At 51.9% G+C, this 19,569-nt stretch overlaps 1 protein-coding gene across 6 annotated transcripts in view; it reads right to left on the bottom strand.

Moving 5' to 3' along the window:
* ADIG (adipogenin) overlaps nt 1-18,875 on the bottom strand; it is a 29,979-nt gene extending 11,104 nt beyond the window's left edge. The window contains exons 1-3 of one of the 6 annotated variants that reach the window (XM_082745602.1): nt 18,669-18,875; nt 14,928-15,063; nt 41-2,285 (exon numbers count right to left, since the gene is read on the bottom strand). In XM_082745602.1, coding sequence (XP_082601728.1) covers nt 14,969-15,063; nt 18,669-18,795 — 222 coding nt within the window. In that variant the 5' untranslated portion in view covers nt 18,796-18,875 and the 3' untranslated portion in view covers nt 41-2,285; nt 14,928-14,968. Of the gene's footprint in view, nt 1-40; nt 2,286-11,730; nt 13,341-14,927; nt 15,064-18,668 lie in introns of those variants that run through there. The other 5 variants (XM_082745600.1, XM_082745599.1, XM_082745601.1 and 2 more) reach the window with 5 other exon arrangements.
* Between the last annotated feature and the right edge of the window lie 694 nt (nt 18,876-19,569).

Genomic DNA, 19,569 nt, shown 5'->3' with positions numbered 1-19,569 from the left:
AAGCAGGCTCCCTGCTGAGCAGAGAGCCTGATGTGGGACTCGATCCCAGGACCCTGAGATCATGACCTGAGCCGAAGGCAACGGCTTAACCCACTGAGCTACCCAGGTGTCCTATCAGGGAATTCTTAATAACGGTTGAACAAGAGCCTCCATGTTCATTTGACGCATGGCTTGTGCCTTTCTCCCAAGTGTCCTGCCCACACACTGAGCTCGACTCCAAGCCATAAACACTCACATCCCAAAACACACTCAAACGGGGTAAAGCCGAGAATTCTCAGATCCTCCGGGGCCCAAGGAAAGAGGCAAGGCACCAGCTCTCCCCGTGGGGTAACGGCTTGGCCATTCTCACCGAGCAGAAGCTTAACTGGGGACCAATTCCCAGTTAATTATAAAATTGGCTGTTCCGCTCTATTTATGCTTTTCGAGAAAGCTGCTAGCCGGCGCCCCTCCTGCGAATCCGTTTGGTCCCGCATGCTGGCGCTCAGTTTGGTTTCTTTAGCTGTTTTGCGATTTTGCTTGAAAATTGCCGGCATCTGTGTGTTTTCCTGACAATTTGAAAACCTCAGTGACTAAACCCAAACAGGAGACAGTAACTGTGTCTCGATTTGACAGCTCAGAGTGAGAGAGGAGCCATCGCCGTTTCTCTGGGTGAACTTTCTAAGGAGGTCAGACAGGGGCCCAGGAGAAAACAGACACAAAATAAAACCCCAGCAATTCTAAAAGGATTGTTGCGCTGAGATCACGGCGTGCAGTGCGGTGACAGAGCTTCAGTTTAGCACAACTGGGGCATTCGGCACGTCCACAAAATTCATTCCAAGCTTCACAAACACAGCCCATTTTTTGCTTTTGTTGTCAACATTTTTTTTGAGGTATCGTGTATGCATGCAGAAAAGCGCACAGATTCTAAGCGTACAGCACAATGGTCTCTAGTTGTAATTTTGTTTTTAGGCATTTACTGAGCACTTACCACACGCCCACTAAGCGATAGATAACGGAATCCGTAATTTTAGAAGGTAAGAACTTCGGCTCAAGTGTCAGGTGTGACTTTGAATCCTAGAGCTGTTATATTAGTAAAATAACCTTCGGGAGCCTCTGAACCCGGAAAGCCTCCGCTTCCTCCTCGTCCCACAGAGACCCCTAGTGTGGTTTAAGAGCGACAGTCAGCAAATGTGGATTGAGCTCCCGCATAGTTTCTAGAGAGCTGGGGCACGTACAGTGCTGGACTGAGAGGTCCTCCTCAAATGTCAGCTCAATACATACTTGTTGCTTCGGGGCACTTTCCACCTGACATTCAGATGGGACGAGTGACTTGCCCAGGCTGCCCAGCCAACGAGTGGGTTCTAGCTCTTGCTCTGCAACAAGGGGGCAGAGGCTGACAAGCCCAACCTGGGGACAAAACACACCATCAGGTCAGATGGTCTGGGTGGCAATCCCAGCTGCTCGGGTCTCTCCCGAGTACAAAGTCTCTCCCCACGTGCTAGCTGGTTGTCCCTCCAGGTGACCCGTGGGAGGACGCATATCTCGCAAATTCTCAGCTGCAGTCTGTGCCCCCTAATACTTCCTCTCTGTGTGACCGTGGCTGTTTCCCTTTCTCCCTCCAGGCCTTAGTTTCCATAACCGTGCAGTGGGAAAAAGGTGGTAGGGACAGGAACTTTGCAAGACAGACTTGGGAAGACTCTTGCCCGTGGGGTCACAGCAGGCGCCCAAGGATCAGGTGATGGGGGGAGGCAGTGGTTGAAGAATGGGCCGAGGAGCCCGCACAGACAGGATGACCGAGGGACGAGGATGCTTCACTAGGGGAGTGCCAGGGGAGGGGTGGCCAGGCCTCCTCTCCAGCTCGGCAGGCCAGCTGGTGGCAGTCAGGCTCCTGGGTCCCCCTCCATTCCCTCAAAGAGCCTGCCATTGCTGTCACCTCTCTGACTCCGACGAAGTAGTGGCAGGTGGCAGGACCGGGCATCCAGGTTAGACAGAGGCTGAGCTCCACACGCTCACCTTGCATCTCAGCAGAGACGTTTCACTTCCCTGAGCCTCCGTGTCCTCTGCAGGGGGACTAATCCGAGCTACTGTCGCAGTGAGCATCACAAGAGGGGTAACCAAGAAGCCAGGCAAAGTAGCTGGCCTGCCCTGGGTGCTCGGGAAATAGGAACCGTTGCCACAGTTGTCATTAGTGTGACAGCATCACTGCTCCCCTCATCAGGAACGATAGAGGCAACCATAAGTTTGAGAGAAAGATCTGGAGACCAGCACAGGCGATGTGGCCACAGTGACATGCTGTTCCATGTCTCCTGGGGGGCAAAATTACGCACGTTAAAAACCAATGTCATTCATGTAATCTTCACAACAATTTCTTATTCTTATAATCCCATTTTACAGAGGAGAAAACAGAGGCACGCAGAAATGAGCTTGTCCAAGATTACCTGTCTAGTAAATGGGCAGGACTCTGACCTCAGGCATCAGGCTCCATAGCTCACGTTCTCAACCACTATGCAATAAGGCCTTTGTGCAACAATTTTTTCTTAATTGTGACTTTTCCTTCCCTCTCTCTTTTTTTCCAGCCCATTGGCCAGATGCAGCAGGAGGCTGGGGAGGGAATACCACCAGCCTAGACTCAGTCCTAGCTCTGCTTCTTACCAGCTGCTCGGACACTTTTGAAGATTCCCTCCGGCCCATCATTAGGAATAGACAGAGGGGCCTGGTGACTCAGCTGGTTAAGCGGCTGCCTTTGGCTCAGGTCATGAGCCCAGAGTCCTGGGATTGAGACCTACATCAGGCTCCCTGATCAGGGGGGAGTCTGCTCTCCCTCGAACCCTCCCCCTGCTTGTGCTTTTTCTCTCCCAATAAATACATAAAATCTTTTTTTAAAAAATTAGCAGTGGGTAGTGATATGTCCTAGCAAAATGGACTGAGATAAATCCCCATGGGGCAGGCTGGAGGAGCAACTGGAGGTCACTGTCGGGGAAATGCCAGAGTCTCCTTGGCCAAGTAGCTGACCCAGGGGCTGGTAAGAAGAAGGGGTGAGGATAAAGGAGGGACAGAGGATGAGCGGATCGCCAAGAACGGCCACCATGGGAGGAATGGCCATAGGGCATGTGATGTGACCCAATCTTTTATATCCTCTACAAACATTCAGGAAATCAAACAGACCAGCCAGTGCTTTGGGAATTGGGTTGTTTCAGAGCTAGTTGCTAAAATGCTGACATCAGCCTCTGGTTCAGGGTAGAATGAGGACACATGCTGGATACTCAGAGGTGTTAGTTGCATATACCCAGTCATAACCACCCCAATTCCCGAGAGGGCACAGGCAAAAGTACAAGAAGGGAAAAGCCACAGATATTTGGCATTTGCACAGTTTGATCCCTGGCTACCAGAGGAGGTTTTTGGTCGGAACTTAGTTTTTTGATCCCAGCGCGGTAGTTTACAGTGTTTGAAAATATCTTCCTGACAAAGAGTTCTAAGTATGCAGCTTGTGTTGTCCCTATGTCATTTGAGTTTGCCCCCCACGCATCTATTGACGTGGGCTTCGGGCACATGCCAAGCTCTGGCCCATGGAATGTTTGCAGACGTGAAATGTGCCTGTGTGATGGGGCTGGTCCTCCAGCGGCTCCCATCACCGTGGGAGGAGCTGTCCGAGGATGGCTGCAGCCTGAGTCCCCGAATGAACACGTATGGGACAGACCAGAGCCCAGCCAGCAGGAGCAACAAGTTCAGCCAGACCCACAGCTTGAAATGGGGCCACCCAGCAGAGCCTGGGCCAGATCAGTGAACTCTCAGCCAGCCAGCAGACACATGGCTTGAGTAATGAGCGTTGTTTAGTGAATGATTGCCATTGAGTTCGAGATCATTTGTTATACAGTGATAGCTGACAGAGACAGTATATTATTGAACAACCTAAAGCACTTGGCCAGAGGACTAGTGGGCCCACTGGAGGAAGCTGGGTGGGGGCCACCCCTTCCAGCGAGCTTTCCAGCCAGCAGTGCATCCCTGCCCTGCTTGCCAGAGAGGGTCTGAAAGTTCCCATGGGGTTGAGGCTTGCCTCCGTCCTTCCTTTAAGGAAAGTCATGGATACTACCTTGTCCCCACCTGAGCCACTTCATCAGATTATTTTACATGTTGGGCAACATATGCAATTGTGTTGGTCACCTGTGCCTACCCGAACACTTGAAATGTGATTAGTCTAACTCCAGGCCCTGGAGTCACACTATCTGGGTCTGGGTCTGTCCTCTTGATGTGTGACTGTGGGAAAATATCTTAGTCTCTCAACTCCCCCTGCAAAATGGGCATGATAAGGATGATACTAGTATACACAGGTTGTGAGGAGGAAGTAAAGCAATGCATACAAATCATTTGGCCCCTAGTAAGTGCTCCACCAAATGTCTAAAAGCAAAACTGTGTTTCAACACAGCCTACAAACTGCCTAAGATGAGGCAAACAGCCCCGAGGGACAGAACAGGAACAAGAGTGGGAGGGGGCTGAAGAGAGAAGGCTTCCTGGAGGAGGCAATCTTGGGACTCAGTTTTTAAAGGATCAGTGAACACCAGGGAGGGAATGAGATATGCAGAGCTCATTGGAAGGGGAGCAAGTTTTTATGCTGGTAAGTACAAAGGAATTTCCCCAGGTGGATGGGAGTCTACATTAGGGTTTGATGAGAAAGAAGTTGGAAAGAAATAAAGGGTTATGGAGAGTTCCCCATGCAAAATAAAATCTAGAAGCCATCAACCAGCAATATGAAAGGTTTGATCACACCAAAATTCAAAATTCCTGTATAACAAAGACACCATACACAAATTTAGTGATCAGCGGACAGGATGTTTGTAACAAATGATAAAGGTTACTACCTAATCTATATAAAGAGTTCCTGGAAATCGATAAAGAAAAAATACCTTTAAAAAACATCTCATAGGAAAGTACACAACAGATATGAATTAACAGCCACTGGAGATAAAATGTAAATGCTCCATGTGAAAAGATGTGATTAGAGAAACACAAATTAGAACAATGAAACATTTTCACCCACCAGATTAGCAAACACCAAAAAGATCGCTAATACCCAGGGGTGGCAAGTGTCAAAAAGACATTTTCACAACCTCTGAGCATCCGCTGGGCAAGCTGGGCGGACTTGGTAATGCTTGACAGGAGGGGAGTTAGGGGTGGGGAATTCCAGAGCTGTGAAGGGCCCTAACCTAACCCCTCAGCATAATGGGAAGCTTCTCTCTTTGCTTCATTGTAGGGCAAGAGAGGAAATATGGAGCCCATCAGAAGGGACTTGCCCTTCACTGGTTTGTAAGCAAAGTCGGCCCAGGTGAGCCCCGGAAAGAAGCTGCCTGCCAGCCCATGTGTTGCAAAAGTGGTTGGAATGCAGACCCCGTTGGCCAATCCGTGATGGACATCCAGGAGGGCGTGTGTGAGCAACAACTAGCAGAACAGTATTTGTTGCAAATGAAGACACAGGCTCAGAAGGGTGACGTAAGCGGAGGACTTAGGGCTCAAATGCAGATCTTTCTTCCACTGCAAGGAGTCAGGAGGCCTGACTTTACGTGTTGTATGAAAACGAGTCTGTGCTCTTTGTGTCCTTCCCAGAGCGATCCCTCAGAGCGCTAATGTCTGGGGCATCCAGCGCTCTCCCCACGTCCCCGCTCTGTGCCGGACCCTGCCCGTGCATTCATCTCCTTGGGTCCTCATAGCAGAGAAGGCAGAGAAGCCTGCCCCCATCTTACAGAAAAGGAATCTGAGGCTCAGAGAGCTTAAGTGACTTCCCTGGAGCCCCACACAGCTGGGAAGGGTGAAAGCCGGACTTTGAGCTTCAGGCTGACCTTCAACCACTGATGCATTTAAATTGCCGGCAGTGATCTCTTGGTGCTTGGGTTTGCATACAGGGGTGTGTGCCTGAGGGGTTAATGCAGCAGGATATCTGGAAAGACTGGTGACATTACCCGTGACAGAGACCTCAGAGCGACACATGAACAGAGCATGAGGTTAGGCAGGCTTTGTAAAAATGACATAGGCCATGAGTTATCTGTGTGCAGCTGGGCAAGTCGCTTCTCAGGACCTAGACCGTCGCACTAGGCTCAAAATGGTCTTCCTGCTTCTGTGATCTACCAGACACTCAGCATGTGAAAAGTTGCTCAATGGCACTTATATAAGAGTTAGGGTGCCTGGGTGGCTCTGTGGGTTAAAGCCTCTGCCTTCAGCTCAGGTAGTGATCTCTGGGTCCTGGGATCAAGACCCGCATCGGGCTCTCTGCTCAGTAGGGAGCCTGCCCCCCCCACCCCGCCCCCTCTCTGCCTGCCTCTCTGCCTACTTGTGATCTCTGTCTGTCAAATAAATAAATAAACTCTTTAGAAAAAAAAAGAAAGAAAGAAAGAAAGAAAGAAAGAAAGAAAGAAAGCAAGCAGAGTTAAGAACAAGATACGATTAGCATAGGCTAAAAAGAGCAGTATTGTCCAGTCAAGAATGTCAACATAAAATTCCAAACCGGCACCCACACTGTGAGTCTGTAATTGGACACAGATTTCTGGGAAACCACTGGGCGATATGATTCAATTTTAAAGGTACAGACCTTTGGATTCAGTGATTCCTGTTCTGGGAATTTATCATAAGGTAAGTGCACAAAGATATATATGCCTAAGACAATGCATATAGTTAAAATAGCAACAAGAAAGGAAGGAGGGAAGGCAGAAGGAAAGAAAGAAAGAAAGAAAAGAGAGGGAGGGAGGAGAAAAAGAAAGGAAACAGCCTAAATTTTCATCATAGGGTGTTTGTCAACAAAAGTAGAGTTTGGTCATAAGAGAGCTACATGGACCCAAATGAGACCCCATAGCTTAAGATCCTGAATCCTGAACCCCAAATAAACTCTTGGGTCTCTAATACAGCACACATGGTGGGGGGCATCCCTCATATCCCTTAGAATCTGAAAATCAGCAAACCCTGAGGAAGACATGAGTCAGAGTCCACGGCGATGTGTGTCCCAGAACGGTCTCATTTGGAGTTCACCAACCAAGGTTTGATATACACTCTCAACACTTGGCAGCTTGTAACCTTGGGTCATTTACTTGACCTCTCTGAGTTTCTGTCTCCTCATCTGTAGGATAGGAGGAGAATACTTCCCTCATGGGGGTGTAGCAGGGACTGACAGAACATATACCCCTCTAAGGTCCTCATCTTATTCCTTTTACCCCTCAGGCCTGGCCCTGAGACACCAGTGGCCCAAACCTCCCCGCTCTCTTTCCTTGACGACTGTACCTTCAGCCCAGGTCTGCACAGTGCCCGGGCTGCCCGGCGGTGTGGGCTCAGAGGATCCAGGGACATGGTGACGCAAGGGGCACCAGGGTCCAGCCTCTCCATCAGGAGCGCAGGGAAAAGGGCTGACACCCTCACGGCTCCTAGTTCAGTGGCTGGGCTCCCATCACCATGGGGCTGCATGGGTTCTGTGACACACTCAATTCCCAGACGCCCCCAAATGTCCAACCTCCTCTCCTGTGAGCTTGTCTCAGCTGGGGCCACCTACAGGCAGACACACACAGACAGACCACCCCCCCAACCGCCCACCAGCACGCAGTGAAGTAAAAATGGCACCTTTTAAAAAGTCATGAAATATTATTTGCATTGCATTATTACCTGCAGCCAACTTTAAACTGAATTGACAAAGTACCCAACTAACATAGCCAGAAAAGGTAGCGATGACTCAGGGATCTTCACCCCAGTCTGGCTACTCTTTGAGCGGGTCGTCTACCTGCTCTATGTCTTGATTTCCTTGTCCTTGAAATGGGGATGGTAACATTTGCCAGGAAGCAGGAAAGCAAGCCAGCAGGATTCTGTTGAAGTGGTGAGAAGGGCAGGGCCTGGGTAGGAGAGGAGGCTAACGGGCAGGGAAGGAAAGTGGCTGAATGTGGGGATCCTGGGAATTGACATTTTGCCTGGAGTGTGAAAGAGCAGGAACTCGGCACATGCAAAGGCATGGAAGCGAGAGACTTTCCTGCCAGTTCCCCTGGCTTGTGTCCCCATATCTATAGGGACCAGGAGGGCCTCCTCTTGCACTCTGGCCAGGACAGAACACTGTGGTTTTCCCCCAGGTTGCTCTGGGCTCCCACCCTGTCCTCCTCAAAGTCTCTGAGTGTTAATGACCCTCCCAGGGGGGCAAAGTTGACTTTACACTAAGAGTGGCCCCAGGGAGCAGCTCAAGGATGGGGCCCAAGTCCACAGGTCACCATAGCCTGCTCTGTCCAGGGAGAAGGAAGAAATAGAGCCCAATAACTGGAAGTAATACCCCAGGGGAGCCACAGTGCCCAGGACTATGCATGACTCTCACATCAAAAAATGGTAAGGGCCTCACAGAACAAAGGCTCTGTTGAGAGCCTCAAGTCTCAGGTAAATGGCACTGGCTCTCACATGGAGACTAAGACTATGCAGATGACTAACTGTCCAGTCTTCCCAAGGTCCTCCTGAGGACAAGACTCTGGAACCATGCCACCAGAAGGTCAGGTATTTGGAAGTCCCATTGGTGCAGAGGCCCTCCTTCCCAATAGGTAAGTTGAAATAGCCATGAAAATGGATGAAAAGTACTTTGGGAGCCATAAGTAGTTTTGTGTGTAAAACATATAGATGCTTAGTAAGTATTAGATGGGTGGATGAATGGATAGATGGTTGGATAATGGATGGATGGATGGATAATGGATGGATGGATGGATGGATGGATGGATGGATAATGGATGGATGGATGATGGATGGATCATGGATAGATGGATGGATGGATGATAGATGGATGAAGGGATGGATGGATGGATGGATGATGGGTGGATAGGTGGGTGGCTGGATCATGGATGGATGAATGGATGGGTGGATTGATGGATGGGTGGATGGGTGAATGGATGGATGATGGATAGATGGATGATGGGTGGATAGATGGATGGATGGATGGATGGATCATGGATAGATGGATGGATAATGGATGGATGGATGGATCATGGATGGATCATGGATAGATGGATGGATGGATGGATAATGCTTGGATGGATGGATAATGGATGGATGGATGGATGGATGGATAATGGATGGATGGATGGATGGATGGATGGATGGATAATGGATGGACGGATGATGGATGGATGGATGGATGATGGCTGTGTATATGAATGTGTTAGAGCATGAATGAGTGCATGAAGAATTCAGTGAGCCATTAGGCAAATGAATAGAAAAGCTAATGAGTGAAGGAATAAATAAATGCTTGAATGAGTAAACAAGTACCCGAGTAAATTAACTTATGGTCCAGAACAGAAAACCTAACTTGTTATCACCTTGCTTAGGTGTAGGGAACCCCTGGAAAGCAAGGAGGAAGAGAGAGTATCCTGAGTCTTGAGTAAGCTTCTTTAAGGCAGCACTACTTCCCAGCTTCCTGGAGAACCACACTTAACTCAGAAGAGGATGAAGTGTGCCCACTCTCTGGGCAACATCCCTCTGCCCCTGTTGGGCCTGGTCCCAGCCCTGGAGTATCAGTCAAGTGGAATGACTCAGATCCTGGCAACTTGCCAGCACCTCCCCAGGGAGCCTGTGATCCAGCCCACCTCCTGACTATTGTAGAGCCGTGCTTCATGCCCCTCAGACCCAGAAAGCTTCCCAGGGTTGTGTGCTCCGTGCACAGCATCTCCACCCTGCCTTTCTCCCCATCTGAGCATCTCCTGCTCCCCAGGATACACGTGTCCCCCCTGGTGGGATGGATGGAGCCACACAGCCCTGTGGTTAAGCCTCAGCTCTGCCACTTGGGCTGTTTGGCTTCAGGCAAGTGCCTTAACTTCTCGGAGTCACAGCTTCTGTGTCATTTCGATGAAAATCTTGCCTGTCTCAAAGGGTGGCCATGAAGATTCAGTGGGATAATACGTGTCAAGGGTCCAAACTGTGCCTGGCACAGGATGTACACCCAGCACCTTATTTCTGGGTGCTCAACTTTGCTCTCTTGGTGGCAGTTTACGGAGCATTTACAAAGCGTGAGCCCAGCCTGTGCTCAGAGCTTTCCGTGCACGACCACAAGGAGTCCTCAAAGAAGAGGGAGGTAGGGATTATTGTGTCCTGCTAAAAACACACTTGCAGGGACGCCTGGGTGGCTCAGTTGGTTGGACGACTGCCTTCGGCTCAGGTCATGATCCCGGAGTCCCGCGATCGAGTCCCGCATCAGGCTCCCAGCTCCATGGGGAGTCTGCTTCGCTCTCTGACCTTCTCCTTGCTCATGCTCTCTCTCACTGTCTCTCTCTCAAATAAATAAATAAAATCTTTAAAAAAAAAAATACACATGCAAGTCCTAATCACCTCCAGGACCTCAGAATAGGACCTTCTTCTGGAAATAGGGTCTCAACAGAGGTAATCAAGTTAAAATGCAGTCGTTAGGGTGGGCCCTCACCAATGAGGTGTCCCTATAGAAAGGGGCAATTTGGACATAGAGACAGACACACACAGAGGGAGACAGTGCAAAGACCCACAGGGAGAAGGCCGTGTGAAGAGGGAGTCAGGGGTTGGAGGGATAGAGCCAGAGGCCAAGCAACATCTGGAGCTGTTAGAAGCTGGATCCTTCCCGCAGGTTCAGAGGGAGCATGTCCTGCCAGCGCCTTCTGGACTCCTGGCCTCCGGCCTGTGGAACAATCCACTTCTGTTGTTCTAGGCCACCCAGTTTGTGCTGCTCTGTGGTGGTCACCTCAGGAAAGGAGCACAGAGAGGATGGGCCTCCAGTTGCCAAGGACAACACTGAGGGTCCTGGAGAGGGGCAGAGAGAGGGTCCCAGAGCTTCTGGTTGGAGGTGGACAATATGGGCATGCCTGGGAAATGTGTCATGGCAAGAGGTTGAAAGAGAGAGCCACGTCCACTTACTGTCCTGAGTTTACTCGTGTGTCTTACAAACATCAATGGCACAACCTTCAGTTGCATCGTCCCGGCTAGGAAGAGCCAAGGATATCCCTGGGGATCTTCAGATAGACCTCTGAGTTACAGTCAGGAAAGCAGGCCGTTTCCAGGCTGTGCGACTTTGGGGGAGTCACTTAACCTCTCTGGCCCTCAGTTTCCTCATTGGAAAAGGAAATTAAGACCCACCTCACAGGGTTGTTGGGAGGGTCAAAGAAGACAACTCACGGGGAGTGGATAGCCTTGGGGTAGGCACAGAGCACCAGGCACTCAGCCACGGCTGCTATAAGGGGGATGGTGTGTCTTGGAGAGCCTATCACTAGAGGCTCACAGGCTGTGTTTCACACACACACACACACACACACACATCTGCCTTATAGAACAAAATGTTGAAAAGGAAACTTCAATCCATACCCCTCAGAGACCCGGGATCTCAGCCTTCCACCCAGAGCTGGGAGGGCATCTTCCCACAGCCCTCCCCAACTACCATCCAGAGCTGTTTACCTGCCAGGAGTCCCAAGGAGCTGTGTCCCCTGCCTTCTGCAGCAGGTGCTCCCAGGTACATGGCCAGAGGTCCTCCCTGCAGAGCCAGGCAGTGCCCACTCTCCCTCAAGGTCTGAATCCCCACCCCAGGAGGCTTCTCTGGCTCCTCCAGAGTGACAGGGGACAGGCGGGTGGGGCTTGATGGCTCATCTGGCTTTTCTAGGTCAGCACGGAAGCTGACCCGCAGCATGTTCCCTCGCAGCAAAGGGGACAGAGGCGACCAAGCAGTGCATGGGACTCTATGGAGCAGGGAAGCTGGAGAAAATGCCAGACAAAGCCTGAGAGAAGCTCCAGCCACAGGGGATGTATGTTACCAAAAGTGTTTATTTCAATGCCAGGAAAGCTCCCAGGAAAACACAGGTTGCCAAAATCTCATCAGCTAGAACAAGGCATGTGTGGAGGGAGAGGTGGGGTGGGGTGAGGGGATGGGGGGAGCATATGTGTGTGTTAGGAGTACCTGTAGAGTAGGGCAAAGGCCGGGGGGAACAGGCACGTAATGTACACCCTCGGAGTTACCATATAGAGGGGCAACTTAGCAACATCTGCAAAATGTAAACACATAGATCTCAAAGTCAACAACTTCTCCCAGAATTTATCCTCTCGATAGAAGCGCACTTGTATACCAAGATAAAAGTTCAAGGATGTTCCCATTGTCGCTAGAAACAGAAACCTTGTCCCGCAAATTTAGTGGGGCTCAGCTCCCAAAGGGCAGCCCTCTGTACCACACAAGGAACTCAAGACTTTAGCCCTAGGACAATAGGGAGCTATAGAGGGCTCGAAGCAGGGGGAAAGATATGTTCTACTTTGTGCCTTGGATGGACCGTCTGACAGGGCAGAAAAAGCAGAGCTGGGGAGACCAAACTCCAGACGAGCTAATAATTCATACTCCTGACTGGTAGGATCTGAGGTGGCAGAGGGGGGGACACGAGGAGGGCCTGTCCCCTTCTCCTGCCATCAACACTGCTGCCCCTGGGAAGCTAGTGAGGACGGAAGGACAGGGGATTTCTGCAAAGGAGAGAACACTTCCTTGCCTGCGCCCCGCCCCCATCCCACGCTGGGTGAGACCTGGCACAGTGGAGTCAGGGTCTTGGCTCAAAGCCCAACTCCATTGGCGTGGCTCCAAGCCAGACACTTGGTCATTCTGTGCCTCATTCTCCCCTTCTGTGAAACAGGGATAACCAAAGACCCTCCCTCATGGAATTCTTGTGAGGGTTAAAACTCCCATATAAAGCCCATGGAAAAGTGCCTGGTACACAGTGGGTGCTCATGAAAGGTGAGTTAATTTTGTACGAGCATGTGGTAGCTGCTCTGTAGTTACAAAATGAGTGTTTGTTATTAAAGTCAACCTAAAGGCGAATCGAGGAGTGTGGAATCATAGAACGGGAGCTGGCAGCAAGAATCCCCCAACCCTTTGAAAGGATGGGAGAAACCCAGGCATTCCCAAAGAAGGTCAAGGACATGTGGAGTCAGTGCCAGCGGCTGGGCCCAGACCCCACAGCTTATTAAATGAATGGATCTGGCCAGGCCCAGTGGACTTGTCAGGGGTCTCCTAAGCACAGGAAACGCCTCGTTTCTTTAATATGGACCCACACCTTTTGGCCCAGCTGTATCCTAGGACCTCCTCTGAGTTCAGATGGCCAAATTTTCCCCGCATGCCTGTTTATCTCTCCCATCTTCATAGGCTCAGGCTCCTCCCCAGGGACCCTGGGAGGTCATCCGTAGTGGGAAAGAGCTGGGTCCTCTGGAGGCTTTCCTGAGTCCGTCGGTGGAGGAGCGGAGTCGGGGGACCCCCGGGAAGCACCACATTCGCCAGAGTCTTCTTCCCTCATCGGCAAATCTCTCCCACCCAGCTTGGTTACCGCCACCGCTCCGCTGACTCCAGGAAAGCCAGGCTGGAAAAGCATGGAAGGTTGAGTCTAGAGATGATGACGGAATGAAAGAGTGAGAGAGGAACAGATACAGGATGGGGCGGGAAGGGCTCTATATGAATGGGACAAGGTTCTGGAGCAGAGTCCGAAAGTCTCCTTTCCTTACCCACTAATTGTACACAAACAGGGCAGGTTACGTAATTTGTGTGCCCGTTGATAAAATGAATGGGCAGGGCCCCTCATTCAAAAATTAAAAATTTTAAGACGAGAGACAGCAGATCATTAAGGCAAGTACGGGGATTTTCGGAACATGGGACCTCCTGGGACCGCACAGGTTACCACCGTGAAGCTGGGCCTGAGCACAGTACTCTGGGTGCAAGCACTCGCGTGTGTTTTTCCAGGGAAAGCACCCTCGGCTATCAAAGTCATGGCCCAGAAAGGTTAACAATCAGTGTAACTGAGGTTAAGTGAGGGCCCTTGCTTCTCACCCCACACAGGCAGGGGCTCCACACTGTGACCCACAGGGAGCAGAGGGGGTTGGGAACAGGTTGCATCGGTGGACTTGGAATAGATCAGGCTGGGGTGGCCGTGGGGACAGAGGGAAGTGGGCACATGAGGGATAGAGCTGAGGCATTGCTGACGGACTGGATGTGGGCTGGGAGGGAAAAAAGGCACGAAGACTGACTCTTGCGTTTATGACTCAAGCAATGAGACCGATCAATGGAGCTATTCATGGAGACGGAGAAAGCTGGCAGAAGTTCAGGGGCGGTGTTTTGCTTTGTTGGGTACCCAAGGGAATCAAGACTCCCCTTCCAGCAATGAAAAGGTGTCAAGGAGATAACAGAGCTGAGAAGGGCAATTAGAGCATTGGGGTCATTGGCACAGGGCTGACATCCCACTCCTCTGGAGTGGCTGAGGCCTTTCCAGGTGTTCAGTGGATGCCAGGGCCCCGTTACTCCAGGCAAATTACTTACTGCTCTGCCACTCAGGTTCTCATTTGCAAAGTGGAGGTAAGAATGATACCCTCTTCCTAAGATCTCATAGACGAGCTTGTGAGAGGGAAGTGCTTGGCACAGGCCCTGGTGCCTTGTAAGTGTCCAGTGACTATCAGCGAGCTGCATCACTGGACCGTGTCCTTCCTCCTCCAAAGGGCTGTGTGTCAGGAGTGCTGGGAGGGCTTTGGATTTGGAGCATCAGTTATCGGGCACGTTAGGAGGTGCTAATGCTATGGCAGAAGACAATCTAGAGCAGAGTAAAGGGGACATTGGAGCTCAACCTCAGAGGTGAGGGAGTGCACCGAGCGGATGCGGGGGAGAATCCCAGGCAGAGGGAGCAGCAAGGGCCAAGACCCTCCGTACGGAGAGCAGTGGGAGGTGGGGTCACGGAGGTAAAGGGTAGGGAAACTTTGTGAAGGCACTCTTCATGGCAGAGAAGGCTGGTCCTCCAACATGGTGAAAACATGTCTCCAAAAGAATGAAGCAGAGGGTTCCCCAACATGGCGGAGACAAGCAGCTCTTGTCCCATGGTGGAGGGAGTGGATATCCAACATGGCAGCTGCCCAGGCCTTGGGTAGGACCTGAGACTTCCCCTTCCTGTCCCGCCCCCTCCCCGCCCCAACTCCCAGAAGGCTCTCACCTGGCTGAACAGAAGGCTCACAGGCAGGACCTCTCCTCCTTTTAGCTATGGAGTGTCCCCTCCCAGCAAAACTGGGCTGGGGCTTTGCTCCAGGGCTCCCAGTCAAGGCGTACATCCGAATCATTGTCCTCTGAGTCTGTGGAGGTACAAGATAAGGCATCTTGGGTGGTCACATCCTGTCTCCTACCCCTGACCTCAAGGGAGCCCCCTGCCAAGCCTGGGCATCCCTGGTAGCCTTGTCTGAGACCAAGGGGCCAAGGCAGAATCATGACATATGGGACAGCTCTGAGATCTCAGGAAGACCTGAGGACCTTGAAGGTGACGGGGACCAACAAAGGTTGTCCTGGGACTCAGAAAGTGGCCACACCCACATACGAAATTGGGACAGGCCCTTGAGGCAAACAAACAACCTATTTGTATTCGGAATGGTCCAAGAGCGGGCACTGGGGAGAAACACACCCAGCGACTGGCCTATCCATCCATTCGTCCACTGGTCCACTTATTAACAAGTGTCTGAGCATGTATGTACAACACTTCCCTGCAGCACTGCTTTGTGATGAAGCAAGCACAAGCAATAAAGTATGCTAGAAACTCCGTGCGTGCGTGCATGCGTGTATGTGTGTGTGTGTGTGTGTGTGTGTGAATCATGTGGGGTCTGGGTGACGGAGGGTGGCACGGTTGCACTGCACAGAGCCACCCCTCCATCCAGTGCCATGTTAGGAACTGTTAAAACAACCGTGAGACCCGTAGCCTTTGACTTGCGGGATGTCCGTGATGCATCACAAGCAAGTTTCAGAGAAATGTATAGGTAAAGAGCTCCTCCCCTTTCTACTGAAAAACAAGTAACAATCTGCGCATGCTTTTTTGGAAAACCTGCATGTGTTGTTAGATAGTGTGTGAGCTTGCCCCCGTGACTTATCCGGGGAAGGCAAGGTGGAGGAGGAGGGAGGAGGGCGAGGGGATCCTCCTCCTGACTATACTCCTAAGACGTCTCACTGATGGCCAAGTCATGAAGACTGAAGAGAGCCCTCCGCTCACAGACCAAGAGCAGGAGACAGGAGAGGCGGGCTTCATTTTCCTCATCTACAGCCCTGTGAGGAGGGAGTGATGAGGATTTACAAACCAGTGTGAGGGCTTGAAGGGTCCGCTCTTCAATACAGGTCGTGATTGTTTCTTGAACACATACTAAGTGCTAAGTATGGCACGTGCATTTTCTCATTTAATCCTGTTGACAACGTCTTGAAGGAATTACTAGTGTTCGTTGCAATTTGCCGGTGAGGAAGGCTCGGGAAGGCGGAACGTCCAGGCTCCCAGCCAGGAAGCGGTGGGGCTGGACTCCGATGGGCCTCCCAGCACCAGGGCCCTGTGGTTCCATGTTCCATGGGCTGCACCAGTTTGAAGTCAGGGGATTCAAAGGGAGCTTTGCATTTAACCCCCCCCCCCGCTCCCAGGATCACCCTGAGGTGGGTGGGACAGGCATGTTTCAGCCCTAAATCCATCTCTTCAGAGGTTTCTCTTCCTGCAGCAAATTCCTTTCCGATCACAAAGGAAATGTCCTCAGAGGAGCACCTTCCCCTTGAAGGGCACACGGGGCTGCATACTCTTTCCTGTCATGGCCCAGAATTAGTTGTCCCCACTGGCCAGCTTCTCCAGGGCTCAGCTGCCCACGGTCTTTTCTTGCCTCGGTGCCAAGCTTGCCGGGCAGCTCCCTTCTCCTGCCCTTGCTCCTTCATCTACTTGAGAAAGCGTGTCCTCCTGGGCCCCATGGCACTCCCTGCCCAAACGGCTGCCTTCTGGGCTTTGGAACGGCCCTGCTGAGCAGGGGGGTCAGAGCTAGTCCTGCCTGCTTTTCACACCCGATTCCAGGCCAAACTGATTCCAGTGAGATCAACAGCAGAACAGAAAACTGCCAGCCCAGGTGTCCCCGAGAAGCAGGTCCCCCAAACTCCGGCAGGCCCAGACCCTAGCACAAGGACATGACCAGGGCAACAATACTAAGAGTTCTGAGCAGACGGGCCCCTAAGAGGAGACTGCTTATCTCGCTTTAAGGACAGTTTCTGGTCATTGCAAATTTCCAAATGCCTTTTTGCAAAGGGCCATGTGAGATGTGGGAGCAAGTTTGAGACAAGGTCAGGACAGGGCAGGCTGCAGATGGTTTTAGAGGAGGGCATTCAAGGAGCATGAACTGCTGGAGATTAGTGCCTTAGACCTTAGGGGAGGTGCTCCTGGCTTCTAGAGAAGCCATCTGAAAACACGCCTATGCTTCCTCCCACCTCGTCTACACCGTGGCTGAAATGGATTATTTGTTAGCCTATAAGCGCCTACTATGTGCCACACGTGTACATGTCCTCGACGCCCTGCCCTTCACACGCATCTCTCCACAGCCCCAAAGGGTAGGGGCCGATATTCTCTCCATCCTATAGATGAGAAACCCGAGGCTCAGAGAGGACTTAGCCAAAGTCACAGAGCTGCTGGGAGGTAGAGCCAGGAGAGGACACCAGATAACCGGCGCCCTCAAGTACTTCATGGCTGTGGGACCTGGGCACGTGGCTCCTCTCCCCGAGCCTCGGTTTCCTCAGTTGTGCAATAAGGATTACTTAGCAGGTTATTCTGAGGATTACATGAGATGATGCACATCAGTGTTTCGCACACCCTTTAGTACGGTGTGGAAGAAAGGTTAGCAATTATTCCGAACGATGAAGGGCCAAGGCTCAAATGTGGGCCCCGTCCTAGACTCCAGAGAGACGGCTTTTGCAGCCACTGCACGGACACGTGGCTTTGTCCACCACCAGCCACCAGCCCTGAGCCCGAGTTGCGCCCCTCAGGGAAGGCGGCAGCCCACCCCGGGAATATGAGAATGTGCTTTAAACATTTTCCAGAAGCTCTCGCCAGGATCTCCCAGTAATGACACGCCATCAGCAGCCCCCACACTGGAGGACGTGGGGCAGCTCTGGGGATGAGTCAGTGCCATCAGACCAGAGCTGGCGGCGCATCAGCACCCTCCCTGCCTCGCTGACCAAAGGTCTTGGAACTGCGGAGCAGGAGGTGGAAGGTCAGACGGTCCCCTGGAAGAGGCTCCGTGGTGAGGGGAGCGCCCAGGGGATAGGACACCTGCGGAGCCGAAGGCCATTCCTGCCACTAGCCCCAAGCTTCCCTTCTGACCAGCTTCATCCTGCCTCCTGTTGCTCTGGGGGGCATGCCGAGTTCAGGACAAGTGGCCGTCAGCCTCCATGATCTTGTGACCCCGAGAACCCAGTCCAGGCAGAAAGCAGCATGAGGGGTCTCTTGGCACCCGATAAATGCCCGGCGCTGCCATATCCCATCGCGTACGTTATTTACTGCACGGAAGCACAGGGAGGGGCTGAAGTCCAGCGCATGCCTTGTTCCCCCACCCCTTGTGCCCTGGCTAGTCACAGCAAAGGGCCCCTTTTACTAATTCATCTGGGGACAGGAACCACCTCTTTCTGATCTGTGCCAAAGACCTTCTGTGCTAGCAGTGGCTGTGAGGGGACACAGGTGTGCACACACACACACACAAACCGCTTCCCAAACTTGGGGGCTCACTCTTGGCCTCTACACTACTCAATGAATCCTTTGCTCCTACGGGCGACTGCTTGTCTCAGCCAGCGGTTGAAGAGCATGAAGGAAACTTTTCTCTCTGCCATTGCTTCAGGACCCGCTTGCCCAGCTTCGGGATCCCCTGCTCAGCTCCAGGATTAGGGCCCGGCCCAGGCAACTCACCTTGGCTCAGTAAGAAGCAGAGCCAGACGATCAGCAGGACCAACAGCAAGCTCACGGGCAGCCAGAGCCAGAACACCAGGAAAGAAAATGTGAGGTCGTTCACCAGCGGCACCAGAGGGTACTTCATGGTGTGTGGCTAAGCCAGGCCTGCCTGGGCTGGGCTGGCAGGGCTGCCCTGGGGACCCAGTGGGCCAGCCCACACTCTGCTCTCAGCTCAACTGTGACTGAGCGGATGACCTAACAAGGAAGTCAGTGTCTTTCAGGCAAAAGGAGAGCTGTTTTGGACAAGCGAGTGGGAACTACTGGCAGTGAGACAGTTGGGCCAAGAACAAAAAGCTCAGGCCTCCAGGCAGGCAGGTCTGGGTTGGAATCCCTGCTAAAATGCTATGGGTTCATGGGACACCTCCTTGGATCCTCTTGTAAGATGGAAGGAATTCTTACTTCAGCAAGCTTCTAGAAGAATAAATGATGGGATGAACATCGACCCCAGGTGGCTATTCAAGAATTTGAGGTCACAGGTTCCTTCAGGAGCCCACCAGATCCCAGGGCCTGTCCTTCTGGCTACAGGTGCCCACATGTGCACTTGGTGGCACTGGGAGGGGGGGATGCGGCGACCCAAACTGAGTTCGGTGCATCGAAGCAGGCAGCTGTTGCAGCTTCAGGGAGTAACTGCTGTGTGTGAAAGGCAGGCCTGGTACTGGCACATCTCCGTTCCTAAGAGAGCCCCCCAAATCTGCATTTTTATGCAAAATCTTCCAATTTAAAAATGTTGCATCAAGCACTGAAACACTGTTAGCTCAAGAAAACAAATCTGCTGGGCCAGCCTGGGTCACTGGGCTGCCTTTTACAAACTTTCTAACACGCAGGAGGCCCTCAATAAATGACTATTTACTCTGGAAAC

Source organism: Mustela nivalis (genome assembly GCF_964662115.1).
Source record: "Mustela nivalis genome assembly, chromosome: 8".
NCBI classification, from domain to species: domain Eukaryota; kingdom Metazoa; phylum Chordata; class Mammalia; order Carnivora; family Mustelidae; genus Mustela; species Mustela nivalis.
Note: the sequence above shows the minus strand (reverse complement) of the source record. Positions and strands in the feature narration are given on the sequence as shown.